The sequence below is a fragment of the Ictalurus punctatus genome, chromosome 28, assembly GCF_001660625.3.
Source record: "Ictalurus punctatus breed USDA103 chromosome 28, Coco_2.0, whole genome shotgun sequence".
In the NCBI taxonomy this organism is placed as follows: domain Eukaryota; kingdom Metazoa; phylum Chordata; class Actinopteri; order Siluriformes; family Ictaluridae; genus Ictalurus; species Ictalurus punctatus.
This window is the reverse complement of record NC_030443.2, coordinates 865,354-880,353: the sequence shown is the minus strand read 5'-3', so window position 1 is coordinate 880,353 and position 15,000 is coordinate 865,354. Positions and strand designations below refer to the sequence as shown.

Sequence of the window (15,000 nt, the reverse complement as noted above, 5' to 3'; positions counted from 1 at the left end):
AGGACGAGCAAGATCACCTCTACGGGGTGAGTTTTTAGAAGATGTTAGAGTGGAGAAAATACAGTCACCGGACCGGACTCAGCCTCTCAGCATTCTCATGACGCACTCACATTTTCCACACACCCACACACACTTTCATTTCTCAAAAAAATACTGTGGAGAGTCTGTGGAAAACTGGCGTGTGTGTGACGGTCATGTGTTCTGCGTGGTGTGTAAAGCACGTGACTGGCAGCCGTTATGCTCGTGGGCAATTTTTTATCTAAATAAAAAACATTTTTAAAAAAAGAGGATGGACAGGAGGTCGAGTTTGTGCAGAGGCTCATCACTGCATCATCGTCGCCACCTGCTGGTCATGTGAGGTGTTGTAACAGCTGTGTCTCTGGCTGTGTTCCAATACACACCCTCGCTGACTTCCCTGCCCACTTCCCCCTGGGTTAATATCTTTAAGGGCTGGTTTATTACTTTATCAGCCTCGGTGAAGTTTAGAGCAGAGTTTGGGTTTTGTTTGTTTTTTTTTGCCCAGAATGCATTGCTCACTTTCTGACAATTTCTGACATACAGTAGCTGAAGCTAAAATATTTATTAGTTTAAATATAGTACAGAAAGGATTTTGATTGTATTTAGCATGCTATCTGACAGATTACAGTGACGGTTACTTTACCATGCTAGCTTCCTCCAAAATGTAGAGAATTTCGTTTTCTGCTTTCCAGTTAGCAATTGTTACTGAATCCGAAATTGAATTTGAAACGAAACGGGCACTTTCCCACAGAGAGCTAGCTACAGAGAATTAGCATTTACTCAGCGTGTCGTTTATGCTACCTGTATCTGGCATCTTTAAATGGCGTCTTTACTACGTTTGCTAGTTCGAAAAATGGAGAATTAGCATGCTTTCTAGTTAGCAAACCATTTATTTAGCATGCTAATGAAACCCTTACTTTACAATGCTAGCTACTTCCGAGGTAGCGAATTAGCACGATAGATTGTTAGCGAATCAGGTGTGCATCACAATTAATTAACAGAATTATTCTTTCCTCAGAATCGATGGACAGTCTCGCCCAGACTCCTTCCTCCCATCAGCCCTCTCCCGTGCTCTCGACTCACGCCCCGTTCTCAGCCAATCAGGAAGCGGCGGTTACCGAGACGGATTCGGCGGTCAGAGACGAGCCCAGCGAATCAGACACCAGCATTCCGCTCGATTATCTCTTCCTGTCTCAGTGTGAAACTGGCAGGAAGAGCATCACCAGGTAAGCCCCGCCCATAATATTTATTACATAATCATATAATATAGTTATGATCATTAACTCCGCCCCCCGCAGCTCAAAAGTAGAAATGATGCAAATACATAAGTATGGAAATGTTGATTTATTAATCCACTAGTTATAAATAGCCGTCACTTTTAGCAAGCTAGCTACAGAAACTTTCAGGGTTTTTTTTTTTTTTTAATAAATATGTAAAAATGCATAAATTATATTCCAAAAATAATATTTATTTAGCGAAGTAAAAATTTTTGGGGGCTTTACTGATAGTAAACGTTTTCAGAAATAAATTTTTTATTGTTCGTTGTGTTTCAGGTGTGACAGCATGTCGAATTCGGAACGTTCGTTTGAGCAAAGCTCGTTAGAGAACGTGACCGATGACGTGTTCGGTCCTGGCGTGTGTTTAGACTCCGCCCCTTCACCCTTCGGAGCGGCGTACGGGACCCGGCCGTTATCGTCGTGCCCCATCCGAGGCCCCGGTGACGTGTTCCGATTCGACAGCCCCTTCTGTGCCACGCCCCCTCCTCTCCCACCTAAACCGACACACATGTCCGATCACCACTGTCACGAGGATGCTGTGCATAACCAGGGGCAACTGGGGCTCCTCCCACGCAGGACGTCGCTGTCGGGTGGGGAGCATTTTAGAAGAGGTGTGAACACACACGCACGTTTTTGGTAGCACGATATGAAAATGAGAACGACTATGCGGCAGGTGTCTTAAAGGCCAAAGATTGGAATGTGGGCGTGTCTTTTAGCCGATATATTAAAGTAGGAAGTTATTGACCCTCGTATACATGCAGGGATTCTCACAGGTTTTGTTGGCCAGCTAGTGAACATGAGCTAAGCTGCCAGGATTTCTCACTGAACTGTTTTTGGTTTGTTCAGGAGAGTTCGAGTTCAGTGCGAGAGGAAACTGGAACAAACGACTGAGTCTGAATCTGGTAAACACATTATTTTATGTTCATTCGAACTGTAACACATGTACTTCTCACGCCGTTCCCTCACCTTTTACCTCTGATACGTCACACTGCGGCCAATAAGAGGGCCTCGTGTAGAGGCATTTAAACCTCAGCTGTTTTTAATCCTTTAGGTAGAAAAGGTGTTCTATGGCTGATATAATGAACTCGAATGATCAGGTCAGGCTTCTCGCTCTCGTTCTCTCTCTAGCCGAGGCTTCTGGTTAACACTCCCTCTGAGAGCCAATCAGACGACTCCTCTTATGTGCCCATGGCATCTCCGCCAATCAGCTCCTCCGACATTGAAGTTGACGGCTACATACCTATGAGTCCAACCACACTTCCTGTTCCGCTGTTAGCCAATGGGAAGCCAGAATCACCTCTTCCTCCGACTCCTGATATGGATCCTCCTCCAATCAACCGCAGCCTGAAGCCGAGGAGGCGGGGTAAGACCTCGGCTCGACTCTGCTCAAATTTATATTTTGAGATTAATCTAAGGTTGGTTTGTTCTAATGCTTTCCATTAAACATTTTTCCATCAAGATCTAATGGATTCCATTAAACATTTTGCCCCTCAGGATCTAATGGATTACGTTAAACATTTTCCATTCAGGCTCTAATGGATTCTGTTAAACATTTCCCCATTTGGATCTAATGGTTTCCATTAAACATTTCCCCATCGGGATCTAATGTACCCAGATGTTTTTCCGCTAGGTTTTGCTAGTTTCTAATAACGGTGAGTTTTTTGGAATGGCGCTGAGCGACACACGACTCACCTCGCTGTGGAAAAACCGCCTCATTATCCCGAAATCTAAAGGAAAAAAACGTCATAGAGATAAACACAGTGCTGTACAAACACGCCGTGTTTACTGTCTTCAAACTGTTACTTTAAACATTGGATATCAAATTCATCATTCTTTAAAATGACTTGTTTATTTGTCATGTTTATTTTGACTTTACCTATAGTGAAACCGCCGCCCCTCGATTTGTCCACCATTAGCGAATGCCCCACCCACCTCCCTCTGATACGCACCATGACGGAACCAAGGTGAGCAGAACCAGCTATAATCAATAACTAATCAATAAAAATGACATTTGTAATGCTTTAATCATTAATGACAATATTTATCTCGCCTTATAAAAATGTCCGTATGTCGTGTTCCCGCGTACTTAGCGCCTCACCTCGTTGTGTTCCATGGGACAGGGGGCGGGGCTTAAACAGCACCGAACAGGAAGGGAATGACACGCCTACGGTAACGCCTTCCTACTTCACTCTATATAATCTGTATAATTATCGACATCTGTGTACAGGGATACAACGAAAACGTTGTGCGTTTCTGTGTGTACAGTCGTTTTTCTCTGCATGTGACTCCGCCCCTTGGTTCCGGAGCTCTCACCTGGATTACCTGTCACTGGATTTTAACTCCGCCTCCCCCTCACCCGTCCAAAAGGTAAGCATGAGTATAACACCGGGGCAGGGAAAAGAGGAAATACAGCACACCAATTCTGATTGTAGATGAATAAAATGAGACTACTTCCAGTAGTCGTTAAGGTCTCCAAACGGAGACGTTGAAGTAAATTGTGTAGGCCTAATTTGTGTCACGATTTACACGCTGTAGCTAACGGCGCTGTAGGGTTGAAGTAATCCCATTTACGAGATGCTTTTGTTTCCAGAAACCTCCGCTGGACGAACAGCGCGTGGACTACGTTCAGGTGGACGAGAAGAAGACGCAGGCGCTGCAGAACACCAGGACGGAGTGGAAGGACAGCCGGCAGCCGAAAGTGTGACGGGAAAATAAATAAAACCGGAAAATCGTTGTACGATCGGAAAACTAGGTCAACGTGCAGCGTAAAGAAGGACGCATGCGCTTGGTCTGCTCTCAGAAGTCCACTCCGAGGCTGTGAGTCCACATACTGAAGAGCTGAAGGGGGGAAAAAAAAACAAAAACAAACCATCATCACACCTTTTCAGGTTCAGGTACAAACTCGGTCTACTGTGAAAGGTGAAAATTCAGAACTGACCTCCTGTAGATGAAAAGGACAAACGCAAGGCTTATTCGGAGTCTAGCTGGGAAGAAAAAAACTAACAAAAAAAAAAAAAACACACCCACGAGGGTCGTTCCGGCATGTTGAAGTGTCTCTAACTGTAACATTGTGTGTGAAATATTGTGGTGTGTTGTACTACTAATTGTTGGTACATGATTCCTTCTTGAGTCAGATCTACATCACCGTCACGACTGTGTCGATTATGAGGGATGTACGATTGTAAACGTCGTGTTCTTTCTCTTCTATGATTGAGATTTTACAAAACGGTAAAAAAATTTAAAAAAAAAAAAAAAAAAGAATTTAAAAATCATGGATAAATGGTTCTCGGGTCAAACGTGTCGAAGTCCACTAACAAGAAATGGTTTTCCTTCATTGAATGAAGTTTTTTTTATCATTATCTTCTGTAATATATAAACCCAAACGAGTGTGTCGTATTGGCTGAGAGAAGTATGGACAGTTAACCGAGTCAATATTAGTAATTAAGACATAAAAACACTAAAAATAAAAAAAAACTGCAGGCAAAATGTTTTTTAATTAAAGTGCAATTCAAAGATATTGACTTCTTCTTGTTGTTGTTTTTTTTTGTTTTTGTTTTTTTTACAATTTCTTCACAACTAGTGTGTGAATGTTTCTATTAAAAAAAACTCATTTGAAATGAATAATGAGGGTTTTAAAAAACATACATTTAGAAGATACAGTTCTTGGTAGTGGACTCGGGAGGGGTGTTGTTTGTGTTTCACTGTGATGTCATCATGACTGAATAAAACATTCAACATTTTGACAAAAGCACAAATATATCCTGGATTACTGTCACTGTGATTTCATCTGCATCACGCCAAAAGCTTTTTGTTTGTCTTAACAGATGTAAGGTCTTAAGCGGTATGTGTGTGTGTGTGTGTGTGTGTGTTTAACAACTACCCTTCCAACTGTGCGCTGTACATTTCAAAATCTAATTATTTTTCCAGGTTAAAAAAGAAGACTGACCTCCAAAAAAAAATCATTAATAAATTTTTTTTTTTTAAATGTCAGAACGCAAGAGTCTTATTTTCACTGAAAGCCACTGGTTTTATTAAGCTGTTGAAGTAAAAGCTCAAGTATAATGGGGTACAAATGATTTGTAGTACGAGGTTATATTAAAGCTGCAAGCAGCATTTTTAGGGGCCAAGCACCCAGACTCGGTGAGTCACACATTCACAGACACGCTACAGTTGTTCCCCAAGCAATCATGGGACAGCAGAGCCATAACTATAGGCAAAGGGATTCACGAATGATTTGTGGTTTCGCTCGTGATGTGTATGTTTTGACCACGGACTGTAGGAGGAAAGGTCTAGATGAACAAATGGGCAGCAGGGTGGCATTGTTGCTGCAGCTACCCACTAATGCTGTGACCTGTGGTCACGATTGCTACTGCTCTGACCTGAAAAATGTTTTCTTCTTGTAATTTAAATACACCTAAAGCATTTATGTTTTTTCTCATTAGTCTGGGCCTTTTTCCCCCATTTTGTGCAAGTTTAGACAGGTCTTAAGATGACGTGAGCCACATTTGGTGACGATTGGACAAAATTTGGAGGAGGGGTAGCAAAAATGGCAGTTAGATGTAAGCATTTTTAGCATGTTATTGTAACTTTTGACCATTAGGGGTGCTGGCATGAAATTTGTTGTATAGCCTCAAGTCATGGTACTGAAGAAGTCTAACAAGATTTGTGTCAGTGTGCAAAGTTGTTGCAGAGATTACGGCCTCACTTCCTGTTTGGTGGCTTCAATGTCAGATTCGTTAGCCCATTACAGACAAACTGTTTGGAGGATTAAATTTTTTTTTGATAACATTTGTGAGACTTACTCTGCAGTTGACATGTGCCAAAATATCAATGATTGAATAAAATTTGTAGGAGGAACAGCAGTTTTTGAAAAAAAAAAAAATCTTAGGCGGAAATTGGCGTCATAGGATGTGTTGAACTCGTCTAAACCCAGGGAATAAAGGCATACCTGGCTTTTAAATTTTTGATACACGGTTCAAAAGTTATGACCAAGAATGTAATTCAGAATTAGGCCCAATGGTGGCGCTAGAGTGTTGGCAGCACTTGGCCAAAATTTGGTCAGAGTGTTCCTTAGACCTTTCCCGATCAGTGTGCCGAATTTCACAACATTTTCCAGACAGTTCTATGGGCTGCAGTAGACACCTTAGCCAGAAGAAGAAGAACAAGAAGAAGAATAAGAAAAATAAGCAGAAAACCTTCTGTGTTTGGCCCCCTTATTACAGTGTCATTTATATAACTGAACAGTTGTAGCAAAAACAAAGCTATGATTTCTGAGCAAACTGCATCGTATCAGCAGCATGTAAGTACATTACAGTAGTTATAAAGTTATATAAGTGGTATGGTAAATTCTAATTTATGTTACTTATAGTTAAATATGTTACAATATTAATAGTAATATTATGTATACAATATAACTTAAAATAGTTACAGCAAGAGTTACATTATAGTTTACATGTCATCGTAAATTACATCATATGTAATTAGTATGCAAGTTAGTTAAGTAGTTCTAATTAAAGTTAGAATAATTATTAGTTAGTACAGTGACAAGGAATAATAAGGTATACGAAGTTGTGCTTCTTACGTCTACAGTGATGTCGACTCGTCTTACGATCTCCTGATAAAGTAAACAAACCGCCCCTAAGATGGGATTAAAACCAAACAGAATTCAAAATGATACTGGAACGCAGGTTCGAATGTTTACACACTGAATGAGAAACACTTTCAGTTGATCACATTCATATAAAAAAGTAATAAAATAAAATTAAAAAAAGAGTACAGGGAGGTGGTGTTCATAACGAAGTTTATTATGAAATATTGATACCATGTCAATCAGATCACCAAATTAAAACATTAAACTGATATTTTCTTTCATAACCTAATATTATTTTAATATGGCACTTAGTACATATGGTGCAACATAACTTCATCCACTTCTCTTTTATTTCCCTCTTCAAAGTCTTTCTCCTTTTCATTAATAATAATAATAATAATAATAATAATAATAATAATAATAATAATATTTTCACTTCCTGTCCTTTTGACACACTTCCAAAATCCAGAAAGAGCATCGATGTGGAAAAAAATATCACATTATAATAGAATAAATAATGCTTTATATTCATACTTTTAAATATTGTGATTTGGACTAAATACTATCTTTCGAAAAATTTAATATACCATAAATTAAACCTTGCACAAGTCCATTGTTTTTGAGGAAAATAAACCAAAAATAATGTAAAGAAACCCTAAAAGGCTAACACTAGCAGCATTAGCGTAGTTGAAGTTAACTTTAATAAATTGAAAACGTCTCCTGAGAAGACACATACCTGGGTTCCACCTGGACAGGGAACAGTGCACCTGTTTTGGGACAATTTGGCAACCAAACCATTTTGGCACAATATTAGAGAGAAGATTAGCAACAACAACAAAAAAAAGTCCAGCTATCTAATAAATAATCAACATTAAACAATCCGATTGGATCAAAGTCCGGGGTGCAGATCGATATCATTAGAAATCGATTAAAGATAAAGATTTAAAATTAGCTTATTATATAACACGGATGCTAGTTTATTAGCAGAATAGCAGTAGTTCGGCCAAAAATAAAATGCACGTAATTTTCCGCTTTAAAAAAAATAAAAAATTAGCCAGGACATAGTGTGTGGTAATTGAGGCAAAACCTTTAAGCTATACACACACTCGTTAGCTACGTTAGCCTCTTAGATTTCTAACAAAACTAAAGAAGCAAACTTCAAACCAAACCAAACGCGTCCAGGCTAATCGATTATATTTGAAGCGGAAAAATTGTGTACGTTTCATTTTTGGCTAAACTTTAGCTTCAACATTAGCTTGCTAAGGCTTAAGATTAGCCTGCCAATGTCAGCAGGAGTCCCAGATTGTATTTAACAACTGGAAAAAAATATACGTCTAGTAGTAGTAGTAGTAGTATGAGTCAAGACTCAAATGGACGTGGAGGTGTTATACAGTAACCTTGCAGATGTTTGGGTGCTTCATCAGTTTTACTCCAAGATGAAAAATTCATCAGTGATTAAAAAGAAAGTCTTGTATTATCAATAAAATTGTATGTACGCAGAATTCCGTACGTTTCTGTCCAGGACTGATTTCAACTTTGGCTTCAATAGGTTTTACCCGGAACGAAATTTTCGCATAAAATTAACAATTTGCCTAGATATACTCCGTATGTAATTATATTTTTCACATTCGTCGACATGAAGTTGTCATGGCAACTGTAATGTTGGACATAATATCACTTTGTTTGATTTCACGCAGCGTAGCTAGCACACGTATACCAGTCGGACCTGTTAAGAACATCGAAGCGAAATAAACGTAAGACGAAAACCAGACTGAGAGGCTTCTTAAGTTTTAGCTGAAATACAGAGACGCTAGCGTAATTTTCTGCACAGTTACCATGACAACCCTAGGTACAACTCGATACCGTTGGTTATCGAAACACAATGTATGCCGCATACTGTATAAACTGATAAAACTGATGAAGAAGAAACATCTTTGTGATTCGACACAGGCCGGAAAACCTTCACGTGGAGAAAAATATATTTTTTTCAGTTGTTCAGTACAAAAATGTATCTCTTTTGAACGACTTTGACCCGTAAGAATATAAAATACCTGTAATCGGACCGTTTCATATTTTCATGCAGAACCGAAAGAATGCAACACACGGAGAAACTCGCGCACACACGAAATAAAGGGGTGGGGGGTCGAGGAGGAGGGAGAACGGACCGTGAACCATATCCGAAGAGTACTGCAGGATCGACCGGGTGTTAAGCTGTCAAGAGAGAAAAAGGAGCGATGGAGAAAAAGAGAGAGACAGAAATGCCCCGATTAGTCACAGTGCACGGAGGAACACCAGGGCGGCGCTAGAGAGCGGAGAGTCGTTAGTGCTTTATCAGGTGTGTGTGTGCGTGTGTTTCTTTTTTTTTTGTTTTTTCTTGTTTCAAAAATTGATTCTTAATTCGTTTGCAGAGAAAAAGGGAAACAAAACGCATCGAAAATCCCATCGGACGAAGGACGGAGCGACGTTGGGTTTCCAAAAGGATGCACAAGTGTGTTTAACCGGTACTGTGTGTGTGTGTGTGTGTGTGTGTGTGTGTGTGTGTTTCTCCAGTGTGTAATGTGTCATGTGTATACAGTTCAGTGCGGCCAGTCCGGCAGGGGGCGCCGTAACCCAGTACAGCTTCTTCTCTCCAGCTGTGCGTGTGCGTGTGTGTGTGTGTGTGTGTGTGTGTGTGTGTGTGTCTTTCCTCCTAAAAAAAAAAAAAGAAGAAAAAAAAAAGATATTTAGGATAGTGCTTCTTATTTTTTTGTAACGTTTGATTGTTGCAGAAAATCGCAGCGGTCCGTGTTGGTTTTTTCACTCGGTGGTGTTAAAAATTTGTTTATCGTGGGGTAGTGCTTCTTCTTTTTCGTTACGTTAAATTGTTTTTGTTTTTGTTGGCGGTTGCTCCGGCTGAAAGATCGCGTTCGCTTTCGCTCGGTGGCTATTTCTTAAAGGGCGCTAAGCGGCTGATGTTGTGCCAGAAAGGTGACGTGCTGCGTTTGGGTTCGTACTCGTATCCATCCGGGAGGAGGAAGTGACCCGGGTTCACGGGGTCCAGAGGGGGAGGGTAGGAGGGCGGGGCCGACCGTCCCATACCTGAGAAAAAACACACACACACACACACACACACACGGTTACAGTGCGTAGAAATATACATCGATATACATGTGCAGATAGAGAGATTGTAGTCACATTTACAATAAACAGCGGAATAAAATGGAACTAAACTAAAGAGGTCTGTATTGTTATGATAAATATTAAACATTAAAGCTTTACATTGTCGTACCTTTCTGTTTGGTTACTCTCCTCACCGTCAGAGCTGCCTGTCGCTTCTGATACTCCGAAATCTCAAACCCTGAAGGAGAAAATCATTCGATTCAACATGATCGTCAAACACTAAAAAAAAGTCATGTCTATTTTGCTCAATAATTATTATTATTATTATTATTATTATTATTATTATTATTATAAAATAAAGCTTGAAATGTGATGGTGTGAGATTAAAATTTTTTTAAACGTTAAATCATTTCCTTTTTCAAGTTATTATACTATATTTTTTATGATTTGTTATATATAAAATTATTATACTTATAAGTTATATTCTAAATTAGTACCAGTTGATTATATTTCTAAAGGGAATGTTATAAAAGTTATAACATATAAGTAATATGCATCGCACGTTATTTTCGTTTTTTTTTTTATCTATATTATATATATATATGTATCATTTAAAATATTTTTTTTTAAAGTATCTAATTTCTAATGAAGTTTAAAAGTAGTTTTATATTTCGTTTGACATCATTACAGTTATTACGTTTGGGCTAGGGTTTTTGAGTTCGATTACATCCTTTAATTAAAGGAGAATGAGGATCTACAGAATGTTCGTCTACAGTAGAGTCTGATGCCGTGTCTACGTGAACGTTTCCACAGTATTTTACGTCCGTGGGTCATCTTCAGCTTCATCTCGGGTTTTATTCCGGATCTTCCGACTCACCGATTTTCTCGTCTTCCTGCACCATCTTGCGTTCCTCCTGAAACGCTCGCAGCCAGCGGATCTTCTCCTCGAGCTTCTTGGCGAGGAAGATGTGGATTTCGTCCGAGTCTTTGTTGGTCAGTTTGAAGGCGTTTTTCACACTGACGTTAAAATCGTCGTCTCTGCCGTCGATGGCGTCCATGACCTCGTAGCGGTCCATGTCGATCCGTCCTTTATAGTACAGGATATCACGTCGAATCAAGTCCTGTAGTTTGGGTGAAAGAGGGAATCTCAGGTATAAAAGCAGTACTATAGTGGTTTATTATTATTATTATTATTATTATTATTCCGAAGTAATCCATTTTTAATACACGCTGAAGATTAGAACCTCACGTTTAGAGTATACTGTATATTCTATCTATCCTTCCATACATCTTTTCATTTACTCTTACTTTCTTATTCCTTTGCTTTCTCTCTTTGCTTCTTTCTTTCTTTTTCCTAGCTTCTTTCCCTCGGTTTTTCCCTTTTTGTTTCCACCTGTTGCTCTTGGTGCTTTTCCCTGTCTTTCTTTCTTTCTCTTTATTACATTCTCTTTATCTAGATCTTGCTTTAGCTTCTTTCTTTAGCTCTTTGTTTCTATTTTTAAAATATTTTCTTTCAGCCACTCGCTCTGCTATAATATGGCCGCCTTTTTCTTCTTCTTTTTCAATTTCCTGCATCTAACCCGAACCCATTTTTCGTGCTAATCTCTTTCTTTCTCACCTTCTTGCAGATGACCATCTGATGGTCAAACAGGAAGAAGACCCGTGTTTGGCTCCTCCCATAAGGCTGATAGATCCAGGACAGCTCTCCGGTGTACACCAGCTCAGAGCTCCTATCCAGGACATCATCACCCTGAACACACACACACACACACACACACACAGTCCAGAATTACCATTAATTCACAAACCCAGCAGTCGTACCATGGCATATTTATGTCGAACGTATTTGTCCAGAAAAAGAAGATGGCGGCTCGCACCTCCCAGTCCAGTACGGAGGCCTGCCACTGAGCGATTTTGTCGATGTTCTCCAGTCTTCGTTTCCTTTCGTTAATCTGCTGAGTTACGTTCCTCATAACAGCCAACGCCGCAGCGACGTAGCGGTAATCACTGCGAGAGACAGGGAGGAAGGAGGTGGGTAAGGGGGACGGAGGAGGCGGACAGAAAGAATGAGCGGGTGGAGGAGAAAAGCAGCAGATATCAACATTAGTTTTATGATTTTATGTTTTAGAAAGACAGCACGCGTGGGTGTGCGTGCGCACGCATCGTAACCGCTAGTTCCAACGTCTTCCCAGCAGCCTTTTAGCACTTTTGAGACAAGTGGCTTTCAACAATGGCTGGTGTTCAACTGAAAAGCCAGGGGACTGTTTGTTTGTTAATAGTTTTATGTTCTGGCAGCTCTGTAGCGTTTTCGAGTCTAGAGTAAGTTTGCGTTCCCATGTCAGCGGCATGAAGAGAAAAAAAAACGAGCAGCGATTATCTGACTTATGTTCCGCCTGCTGGATGCAACACTGGTGTCAAAAATGGGATGTGGGGATCTCCGGTACGTCAGAAAGAAAGCCAAATCAGGAAAATAATCAATACCTGAAAGGATAAAAGTATAAGGAAAGGCCAGCTGAGCACAGTCATGTTCCTTCAAGCTGTTTTAAAGATATGATATATCCACATTTACAGGTGAAGTATACGAGGGACAACGACCCCAGCGACAGGGGAAGGGACAGATTAGTGCCCTGCTGCAACTGTAAGAAACTTCTGATTATAAAACAAAGACATTTGCTGCTTAGTGCCATTTTGCTGACAGTCCACCTTCACAAGTTCAACAACTAAGGACCGAGAAAATGTTTGAACCCCGGACGAATCTAGTGGTTTGTTCACTGGCTGGTCAGAGTGACAGGTGAGGTGGACAGCAGGGACACCACAAGGCCAAACTGCACTGACCTGGTGAAGGTAGGAAGGAAGGACCAAAAATCACAACGCTGCCAAAACCCATTTCCTGAGCTGGCAAGAAAACTCCAACAAGGTCCCACCTGCCCTCGAATCGGAGCCAACCTGCTCTGTGGGAACCCTGGGGATCTTTTCTCTCAGAGTGCACGGCACTCAACCATCTGTACTGTGAAGGCAGGATCGCTGGCACATACAGCACAACGAAAACCCAAGTGCGTAACTCCATACAACAGCGAGTCTATGAGCAAGTGAACACACCTACATGACATCACTGGATATATTTACCTTTACTGTACATCTTACTACATTGGCTAGCCAAAATCCAGGAGCTGTGAAATCATGTGGAAGAGATTCCGTGTTTCCTGGTGGGCACACCTAACCAGAGTGAGACTCATCTTCATCTGGGGAACGATTAAGTTCTTCTCACGGGTAATAGGCCTAGACGCAGGGGATACGAAGCCAGCAGATGGAAGCAGATGATTTGTAAGTCGTACGAAAGAGGGACAGCTGCCAACTGGAGCGGGTCCAGCAACCAGAGCGAGAGATCACTCTGTAAGTGCAGTCAGGACATCACGACGGAGAAGTGAGCCCTTAGAGCATCAGGGGAAGTTGCCACTGCTGAAGGTGGCACTTGAGGGAGCAATACCAGAGAAGTACCCATAGAAGCGAAGTGCGCATGGAGAACACACACACACACACACACACGTTCGGGTATTTTTGTGCTTGTGAGGACCAGGTATTGTAACAGTAACCTGAAGACCTACAGCTTACCTGCAAAGATTACTGTACTAGGGGTACTCATATAAGAGAAGTGAAACTGGGTTGTAGGAAACTCTGCTAGAGTTGTTAACCGTTGTTGTCGAATGTGTTGATCGACGAACTGCGAGAACAGGAAGACCTACTTTTTCTGAGGTGGACTAGCACAACAAAGGACCAATCCCAGGCAAGGTAGCAGCTGACAGGGAGGCATGGGGCACGAACTATAGTCTACGGCAGTAATTTAAGGTTTTTGAGATATGGCGAGGATATCTACCAAGCAGATACTGTAATACGTCTGTCTTTGTACACGTCACTTGATTTGCGTGTCAGTTCTGCATGCGTGTAAGCGCACGTGCGTGGTCACAGAACTGAATGTTACCTGTGCTCTTGTACAGTGTATTTCAGCAGCTCTGCCAGCTGTAGTGGATATTTGCAGATCTTCTGGACAGGAGTTAACAAAAAGCCATCGATGGCGATGTCTATCATCTGCTGGACCAATCGGCATGCTTCGAAGAAGTTCTGGTACCGGCCGTCTCTCATGAGACGCGTCAGCTCCATGCATGCGTCTACGTGGTTATTACAGTACTCGGAATAGATCCAGAAACCGTCTTGCTGTTGGAGGAAGACACACGAACAAACACGTGTTTGAAACGCCATGGCTGTTAGATATCTTCTAGATTATAATTCCAGTTATATCACGATGACGGTTAAGCACTTAACATCTACACGATAAACTAACACCCCGACCAGCACCTCCATACAGCTTCCGGCTACGATTCCTGCTCGGTCATCCTGAAACGTTGCCCAATCACGATGTCCTAATGATTATGTTTGGGGTTTTTTTTGTAATAATGCATGCTGTTGCGTAGTATTTTGGCTTGCTACATAAATCAGCGTCGTTAGATGTTTAACAAACGTGTAAGGAAATTAGTGAATTATGCCTTTATGGGAATAAAAACCCCAGAAATGTCCATGCTATCAATATTAAATCCTCCATATTAATAATGCTTAATAAATAAAGCTACTAATATTGTGTACGTGTATTCGAATGTATGTGTGTGTGTGTGTGTGTGCGTGTACGAACATGCTCGAGGAAGCAGGGTCCGATCTCACTCAGGTGCGGTTCTTCGGTGTTGAACTGTTTCTCCAGATCTCTGACGAAACCGAGCTGGAACCTGTAAATGTCCTCGATGTTCCCGAATATCACCTTCAGCTGGTCGTCGTTAAACATGTCTCTCCTCTTTTTGCACTGCTTCAGATAACCCTGAAAGGCCCACGCACACAACACACACACGCACAAACACACACTCTCGTTTTGTTCTGAAGAAACGCAAACAAGACCTTTATATGTAGTACTGCTTTATTTTTGTGTGAAATGTGTATTTGTAGTGATGGAGTACAGCCAATATAACGGGG

The 15,000-nt window shown here is 41.0% G+C and overlaps 2 protein-coding genes across 3 annotated transcripts in view; one reads left to right on the top strand and one right to left on the bottom strand.

Annotated features, from left to right (window-relative positions):
• gab3 (GRB2 associated binding protein 3) overlaps positions 1-5,280 on the top strand; it is a 20,430-nt gene extending 15,150 nt beyond the window's left edge. For both annotated transcript variants that reach the window (XM_053676838.1, XM_053676839.1), the window contains exons 3-10: positions 1,037-1,244; positions 1,572-1,906; positions 2,142-2,197; positions 2,424-2,658; positions 3,178-3,259; positions 3,386-3,464; positions 3,561-3,662; positions 3,886-5,280. In XM_053676838.1, the coding sequence (XP_053532813.1) occupies positions 1,037-1,244; positions 1,572-1,906; positions 2,142-2,197; positions 2,424-2,658; positions 3,178-3,259; positions 3,386-3,464; positions 3,561-3,662; positions 3,886-3,999 (1,211 nt within the window). In that variant the 3' untranslated portion in view covers positions 4,000-5,280. The remainder of the gene's footprint in view (positions 1-1,036; positions 1,245-1,571; positions 1,907-2,141; positions 2,198-2,423; positions 2,659-3,177; positions 3,260-3,385; positions 3,465-3,560; positions 3,663-3,885) is intronic.
• Positions 5,281-7,078: 1,798 nt separating this feature from the next.
• The window catches only part of arhgef9a (Cdc42 guanine nucleotide exchange factor (GEF) 9a), a 25,135-nt gene continuing 17,213 nt past the window's right edge, over positions 7,079-15,000 (bottom strand). Inside the window, exons 4-10 of the mRNA XM_017459915.3 lie at positions 14,669-14,848; positions 13,964-14,196; positions 11,862-11,991; positions 11,603-11,734; positions 10,862-11,105; positions 10,154-10,222; positions 7,079-9,963 (exon numbers count right to left, since the gene is read on the bottom strand). Coding sequence (XP_017315404.1) covers positions 9,809-9,963; positions 10,154-10,222; positions 10,862-11,105; positions 11,603-11,734; positions 11,862-11,991; positions 13,964-14,196; positions 14,669-14,848 — 1,143 coding nt within the window. The 3' untranslated portion in view covers positions 7,079-9,808. The remainder of the gene's footprint in view (positions 9,964-10,153; positions 10,223-10,861; positions 11,106-11,602; positions 11,735-11,861; positions 11,992-13,963; positions 14,197-14,668; positions 14,849-15,000) is intronic.